This window comes from Austrofundulus limnaeus, unplaced genomic scaffold, assembly GCF_001266775.1.
Source record: "Austrofundulus limnaeus strain Quisiro unplaced genomic scaffold, Austrofundulus_limnaeus-1.0 Scaffold772, whole genome shotgun sequence".
Lineage (NCBI taxonomy): Eukaryota > Metazoa > Chordata > Actinopteri > Cyprinodontiformes > Rivulidae > Austrofundulus > Austrofundulus limnaeus.
The window spans coordinates 180,163-188,890 of NW_013953174.1; the positions used below are offsets into that span (position 1 = coordinate 180,163).

The 8,728-nt window shown below is 39.0% G+C and overlaps 1 protein-coding gene across 1 annotated transcript in view; it reads left to right on the forward strand.

The window, feature by feature from the left end:
• The window catches only part of slc49a4 (solute carrier family 49 member 4), a gene marked incomplete at its 3' end in the record, with an annotated part of 107,297 nt that overhangs the window by 77,217 nt on the left and 21,352 nt on the right, over positions 1 to 8,728 (forward strand). Inside the window, 1 exon segment of the mRNA XM_014028503.1 lies at positions 5,770 to 5,952. Within this exon segment, the coding sequence (XP_013883957.1) occupies positions 5,770 to 5,952 (183 nt within the window).

The following is an 8,728-nucleotide window of genomic DNA, read 5'->3' on the forward strand; positions in this document are numbered from 1 at the left end:
CCCCCGGGGCCCTGCCACCGAGGAGGTTTTTGACCACCTCAGTGACTTCATCCCCAGAGATTGGAGAGCTCAACCCACTTTTTCCCTAACTTCAGTTAAATGGTTTGTATTTTTGTACAGACAATGTTTACCTATGGAATGCATCCAGTGGGGTATCCAAAAGCAGACATATTGTTCCTGACGTTTGATGTGTGACGTCAGCTTAATATCGGTTTGTAATATCTGTTAATCAGAATCAGAAATTAGGAGTTGAACAATATTGGCAAAAAGTCAACATCGAGCATCTCTAATTTAAACCTATTGTTTCATGTTTGCTTAAAGAATGTTGCAGACCGAGTCCAGAACTCCTCCCTGCAGGGCTCATCCTAACCAGATGAACCACCTCAACTGGCTCCTCTGGACGTGGAGGAGCAGCGGCTCTACTCTGAGTCCCTCCTGGATGACTGAGCTTCTCAGCCTATCTCTAAGGGAGAGCCCAGACACCCTGCAGAGGAAACTCATTTCAGCTGCTTGTATCAGTGATCTCCTCCTTTCAGTCACTACCCAAAGCTCCTGACCATAGATGATGGTAGGAACGTAGACTGACCGATAAATCAGGCTCAGCTTTCGCTTCAGCACGACACATTGGTACAGCACCAATCCGCCCTGAGACCCTGAGATACTTAAACTCCTCCACTTGGGGCAGGACATCTTCCTCTTACTAGAGGAGGCACTCTACCCTTAACTGGCTCATCGTGGCTTTGTTTCTCACACTCTGCTGCGAACCGCTCCAGTGAGTTCACGATCAGGATCTGATGAAGCCAATAGGACCACATCACCCACAAAAAGCAGAGATGTGATCCTAAGGTCACCAAAACGGATCCCCTCAGCACCTTGGCTGTGCAAAGAAATTCTGTCCATAAAAGTTATGAACAGAATCGGTGACTAAGGACAACCTTGGCGGAGTCCAACTCTCACCGGAAACGAGTCTGACTTACTACCGGCAATGTGGACCAAGCTCTGGCACCRGTCGTACAGGGACCTAACAGCCCTTTTCAACGGGCTTGGTGGCCTGAATAGACCTTACCAGAGAGGCTCAGAAGTATGATCCCAGTGTAGTTAGAACACACTCTGCGGTCCCCCTTTTTAAATAGGGGGACCACCATCCCGGTCTGCCATACTAAGGGAACTGCCCCCGATGTCCACAGTGAGTTGTAGAGTCACGTCAACCAACACAACCCCACAAATAGAAGACTAGTAACACATTTTTGTTCCTTAACTTTTTCCTCAAAAATATATTAATGCTGCAGCTGTATAACTAATAGTTTAAGTTACTTACGCACTTACTCAAGTTCTCTGAAGCATGTGAGATATACTGTCTGCTAATGTTCAGCCAAACACATTAATGATAATTGAACATGCAGACGAAACGTGACCCAAAGGGTGGTGTGGACAAAACCCAGGGGTTGTTGAAGGTAATGAAGTGGAATATTTTGCAATAAGCAAATCAGTCACGTGATTTCAAACTAAAAAAGCAGCAACAACCCACAAACAAACAAACAACATCTGAAGCCAGCCACTTTAAAGGCCTGGTGAAGAATCACACTGGAGAAAACCCATCCATGTGTGATGTTTAATGGATTTCAGACTTTGATAAAACATGCATGTTTTTGATCAGCAAGGAAACAACAAGAAWCCACAGGAAAAACAAACTCGGGCACAGAAAGATCATCAGAACCAAAACTGAACAGTTTGGTATATGAATAGTCACAACGATTTGTTAAAGAGTTCAAACTCTGTTCTAGTTCTCCCATTTTCACCCAACCTAGATTGATTACAGTGAAAAATATCCACTTTTCTTCAAAGCACTGAGGCAAAAACTGTGTTCCCTGACCACGATTACAGATCTGGAGGGTTTTTGTGTGAGGAACCTCCTCTTACATTTGTGGAAGGTGTGATGTAGACTTTAATTTTCTCATAAAAGAAGAAAAGATGTTTGATGTAAAGTAAAGGGAATGAAGACATGCTGGGGAGATGACTGCTTTTGATGACTGCCTGCTGGGGTCTGGGCTTCCAGTCACAGGTAGGCAGGAATGTGATTGTCTTCAGAGATAGAAAGATTAAAGAACTGAGCAGTCTACTGGGGCAGTCTTTGAACACTTCTGCTGGGGATGATAGCTCTGTACATGCACTCTTAAGACCTCAACATACATGCATCTGAATGCATGAGCTATTGGGACTCTGCCCACATGCACATACTTCTATTCATGCTATTTTGGGATCAGCATCACCATGTCTTTGACTCTGGGGTTTACATTTTTACACTCCATTCCTAATCAAAGATTTTCACAGAAAACAGAACCACATGGATGATGTTCACAATAACTGACTGTAAAAATGGATATTAAGGTAGAGTTTTCAACTTTTATAACAACTCTCGTCTCAAAAGGTCAAAGTGGGTCATTAAAAGTCTTATTTATAAACCTTTACATGATTATTTTACATAAAATTTGGCGTTACTGGCGAGCACAAACAGTGGCAGCTGCTAGCTTCTACCTCAGCCTGTTCCAGCATCAGGTACTTTTGGCAGGAATATTTTTTTGAGCAGTCAACATTTCAYTTTATAAAATGTTAGCATGAACCGCTATGACATTTTAAGAATTGTAGGTTTTTAAAGAATAACTAATTGCAAAATAAACTTTTTCTATTGCAGATAAACTGTCTGAATTGTGCCTTTAGGGTGTTATCTCTATATTTCTGTGMTAATGTTGGCATTTACGTGTAAATTTGATTAATTCAGCCATACTTTGTCTAAAACTGACTTAGTGCTGCTCTTTATGGGTTGAACAGGGGCTACTGCAGTTTAATTTTCCCATCGATTGAAACGGTACATCTTGGTACATGCTGTCATCACATCTCCTGGTCTCTCTGAGACACATCCCTGCACCGAGTTAGGAGTTGGAACACTACGATGAAAGTTTAACCGTTTTGAACATTAACATCATTAACAGTTAATTATCATTAACAGCGCATGTTAACAATGATGCTGCTAACATCACTTCAGCACTCAGAAACTGGACCCATTTTGTCCTCCATTGCCTCGGCAGCACTGGCTTCATGCATCGCTGAGTCAGCACCTTGAGCCAGCAGCTTAATTCAWTGAGGCTCAGGTCCGCTGCTGATGAGTCGCAGGACTCTTGCACCTCATTATATTGAAAAAAATCAAAATATAATCAATCATGTCTTTTAAGTTGCAAAATAAGAGTCTTACCACGGTTGTATCTGCACTGCTGCATAATTTTTTTGCCAGTTTGTCTGAACAAGTATAGGTTCTTGAAATGTGAAAATGTTTAGGTACCATACCCAGGTTATGATACGATGGCAACAAGTCTCCTCCCACAATATTTATTTAAAAGAAGCGTCTGTGCTATTTTGTCTCTTCCTCTCATGTTTTGATTCACATTTGTCTTTTCTCTCTACGGCACCATCTTTTGAATGAAAGTTTCCTTATCTTACTTGCGTTCTCATTGCACATAGTCCACATCATCACAAAGACCAGGTGCCTCATGCATAAAGGATTGCACAGTTTTCACACTAAAAGTTGACGTACAGACAAATTTAGAAAAGTGCGCCGCAACAAAATATTCAGATGTATAAAACTATGCGCACGCAGGAACCTGCGCGCGCATAGTTTTATACATCTGAATAAAACTGTGCGCACAGTTTTATACATCTGAATAAAACTGTGCTCACAGTTTTATACATCTGAATAAAACTGTGCTCACAGTTTTATACATCTGAATAAAACTGTGCTCACAGTTTTACACATCTGAATAAAACTGTGCGCACAGTTTTACACATCTGAATAAAACTGTGCGCACAGTTTTATACATCTGAATAAAACTGTGCGCACAGTTTTATACATCTGAATAAAACTGTGCGCATGCAGGTTCAGTTTTATACATCTGAATAAAACTGTGCGCACGCAGGTTCCTGCGCACCTTTCCTTTATACATCCCAATGAACGTGGAACTGAGACTCCTCCCCTGACACACCTCCATTTAAATCTGTAAAATAGATGTAAAAGTGTCCAGAGTGTGAGGTTCTCCTCAGATTGTCCTCTCTGTGGGATCAGAAATGATTTTTAGATGCAGGAAAATTATACATTAAATGGAGAATGAGTGAGAAAACTGTCTAAATAAGTAGTGGGGTGTAAAAATGAGTTTGCCACTCGCAAAGGTGTGTGTGTGTGTTGGTGTGTACACATGTGTGCTGTTATTTTCAGCGGTGCATGAGACTGACAGACATTTCCACCTTTACACGTCTTTAATAAATGAGTGTAAACACGCACACTTTCGCACAACGTTGGTTTTAATACATCCCAACGTGAGCGTAGAACCTGGAGCACGCAACTTTTTTATGTGTACGCACCGTTTATACATGAGGACCCTGTGCCACACAGTGGTCTTTGAAGATAGATAAAAAAAAWTTACATCCCACTGATCTTATGGTCAAGCTGTAGCCAGTTAAATGTTCAGTCAGAACAGTTGAGCTGAAACTGGACCATTAGAGGACCAGACTCATAAGATGGGAAGTGTGTTCTGCAGGCACAAGACATGCAGGTAAAAGTTTTACACACTTTAATGGAAAACGAAATGTCTTCAAACTATTTACTGTGGAAATTGGAAAAAAAACAGCACATCATTATTTTAAATTAAAATTTATGACATTTTTCCCCAGTTGAAACCATATATGCACAGAAAATATGCAGCTCAGACAACCTTAACATTCTCATCAGGTGCACCAGCCAAATAAGACAAGCTGTTTACAATATGGACACCTGTGCATTTTGGCAAGAGAGTAAGAAATTGGATTTTATTACACAGTCAAATCCATGTAATAAGTTGATCCTAATGCAGAGTATGCAGGCAGATGAAAACCAGTACTATATTGTAGAAGAAATGTAATCTGAATTGTTGTGCCAGTGCAATCAGAATATTTTTTGTAGCACTTCATGCCAGACTGCTATAGATAGTTTGGCCTCATGGAGAGTTTGCAATAATATCAAAACCCACAGCTGACTCCAGAATTTCTTATTATGTCCGACATTATTAAATTCTTGGGTTTCCTTAGGTATTTTTCAATCAAATATTAGCAAATTTAACAGAAATGTTTCTCAATAAAACATTATACACTCCAGGTTTAAAAGGCTTGTGCAGAAAAACATTTTTTCTCACTTAAAAAAAGATTCAAACATAAAACAATCTAGTTACAAAGAAATGCGCTGTTTGCTCACATCATCCATTGCCATGAGCACTTTCTGCCTCAAAGCAATTATTTCTGAAACAGAGCTCATGAAACAAGAGCATCATAATTATACAGGCAGCCAGGAAAACACATTTCAAGTGACACAGCTGACRAATTAAACTAATCATTTTACACTGCAGAAAAGAAGAAAAGGTGATGGTGGAATTGGGTTGGAACGATGGCCATTTACTGTCAAAACACCTACAGTATTTTGGCTTTGTTTCTGTTAAATTGCTACCTGTAGGGCTGCCTTTCTAAATGGAATGTTGTTTCAGGACGAGGGGCTGTTATAAATCTCTGTGCTGGTAAAAAATGGTTGAGTGGAAAGCTGTGGAAGGTTGGATAAATCACTGCTGGTCCTTAAACTTCACCACTATGCTATATTTTTCTAAAGAATTGGTCTCATTGGAGTTGGTCGTCTGTTACATTAAAGCTCCAAATTAAACTCCTTTCCTTACTGTTTGTTTCTCCTTTTTTCCGCAGCCATCTTGTACACTTCCTGCATCCTGGTTGGAGTTTTTATCAACAGCAGTGTCCCGATATTCTTTGAGCTCTTTATTGAGACTGTGTACCCTGTTCCTGAAGGCATCACCTGTGGGGTTGTCACTTTCCTGGGAAACCTGGCCACTGGCTTGCTCCTCTTCTTCCTCACCTTTTACTGCACAGGTAAAACTTACCCCTTTTACTTTGTAACTTTTTAAATGTCTCTTAACGGAACGCCCGTGTGCCATTTTGTATTTGTTTTTTGGTTTTTTAAGTATAATATCTGTTTCCTGTTCCGCCTGTGTCCGTGTGCAGTGCATCAAACTTGACGTCTAGGCCCTCCTCTTTCGATTGACACCTCATTTGACCAACTGGGTTCTAGTTTCGCCTGTCTAGGGCCAATAATTTATCAGTGGTGACCAACTTCCGGTTTCCGTCTTTCTAGCTTTGATTGACTGTAAAATCGGCCAATCAGCTCTGAGCTTCGTTCTGACGCCACAGCTGTGTAGCCAATCACCGTACCTTTCATTTAATGTATAAATAGAGGGGGTGGGAACTTCGTTATTGATGGAAGATGACAACACACTGGAGGCGGCCATGTTGCGGCAGTGTTACAATGCTAAGGAAGACAGCTAACGCTCACAGGAAAACATTTTCCACCGTTTTTTGTCCAGTTAGCTGACGAAACCTGCTGATAAGATGAAAATATATTTGTTATTAAGAGTTTTGTGTGCTTCAAGACATGGAAGAGGGATTTTTGTGGGCAGGAGAAGTATTTTGTTTGGATAAAAAGACTTCCGGTCGGCCATTTTGAATTGCTAATTTGGACATATTTAAGGACAAATATGCATCAAATGTGAGTGAAAAACAAATATTTTTTCACTGCTGGTGGTTTTATAAGCTGTGTTAAATGTGTTATGAAAGATATAAGGATATATTTGTTTATTCTTGCGGTTTGGCTGGTTATTGGTGGAAATTTGGCTGAAAGTACAGTGTTGGTGTAAATATTTATGCATATTAATATATATATTTTAAATTAATCGTGCTGTGAGTAAATATGGATGGTAGAATGTGTTTTRTGGGGTTTTATCTTTAATTTGAGCTCAGAGTGAAGTCAGTGTGTTGAAATTAAAGTGTTTTAGACAAACTGTACAGTTTGGACACATTGTACATGTGTACAAATATGCAAATGAGACATGCTGGATTGCACTGTGTCTCAAATATTCATATTTTACGCTACTGTTACCAAATTTGAACTGGTAATAGTTGAGAATTAATATTTTAGCCCAGTAAAATTTGTTTGATAATATCTCATTCCCTTCATATTTATTTTAATTATTAATAATAAAAAATAAAAATTTAGGGAGAAAAATATCTTGATTTTTGTGTATTTTACTTCARTATACTAAATACTAGTTACAGKTACAAAGAATATGACTGCTGAAATTAAAAATTCAGATTATTAGCTTTAAAAAGAGACCAAGCTTGTGAATTTACTCTACAGGGTTCAAAAGCAGCACTTCATTTAATTTGTGTGTACTTTTTAAGACGTTTTATGGTATTTTATGCCCGAAGGTGAACAGGTTTTAAACCTGTTTACTGAATTCACTTTTTTAAACGCTGCTTCAACAGGTTTTTATTGTTTAGTGTTTGTTATTGTGAGTTTAAAGAGAAAGAGCTGCAACATTTTTGTCTTTCTCTGAAGTTTTCTATTACCCTCAAAGTCTACTTTACGTCCAAAATCAACAGGCTTCATTGTTTTCTAAAATACAGTTTAAGCCTTGTAGATGCTGCAGATAAAACACGGACAGAAGGAAAATTAGGCTCCGATGGTAATTCACACATTCAACACAAAGACAGACAAACTCTCTGTTGTAATTTAGCGTCTGCTTTATGTGTGAGCCGGCTGTAAAACCCAGTTTGATGTGGTGATTCAGGCGCACAGCTGTGGGGACAGCAAGTGGTCTGCTTCTCGCCTGCCTGTTGGCCTCAGCACGAGAAAACAAAATTAGATTAAAGTGCGCTCAGTCACAGATGTAAGCAGCTACCTGTGTGTTTGTGTGTAGATTTAAAACTGTGTGTGTGTGTGAGTTCATACCCAGGACTGTGCTGATATCTGGCTGTAGCTCTTTGGTTTCCTAAAGCTGAAATCAGCAGCTGAGATGCATCCATCGTTTGACACACACTGTCTGTCTCCTGTTTGTTTGGGTGAATAAGAGATATGTTTTCAGACTGTGATAAATATTCATGAACGTTAGATTCATCCTCCTCCACCAAGTTTCTGCTGGCTTATATCAGCTGCTGCCTGACTTTTGGGTTGTAGCTCTGAGTTTGAGGTTATTTTTCTAACACAGGAGGAGGTGAATATTGTTTTTCACCTGTGAACCCCTCAGGACCCCCTAACAAGCAGAACAAAACAATAGTTTGTTTTGTGGTTTAAAACTGATCTCAAATATTTACAGAAGACTAAATGCAAAGATTAAAAAGTAAAAGTTCACTATAAGAAAGTAATGTAATTACAGATTAATCTGTGGGTTTATCTTTAGAATAGAATACATTTTGTTTTCATCCTGTTTTTAACTGTTAAGTTTTAACAAGTTAATGTTTTGTTAAATACCAAGATAATGTAATAAATTATTTGTACGCCTAGTGGTTATGGAGTAATTGTTGTACAAATTGATGGAACTGCTGTTAAAGGGATCCATGATTAGTTGTAACATTAGACTATATTTAATAAACATATATTTTAACTGTAAAATAAAGACTGTAAAAATACTGTAGGATTAGTTTTTATAATTTTTAAACTAAAAGTTTAAAAATATATTTTAACAAGGACGGAGCCATTTTATTTCCACACAAAGCATTCTGGGTAAATGATGACATCAACTGGGTCATCGGTGCGAGGCTGCTAGTGAGCTATATCCACCTTGAAGGTTAATCTTGGACAATATCTGATGAT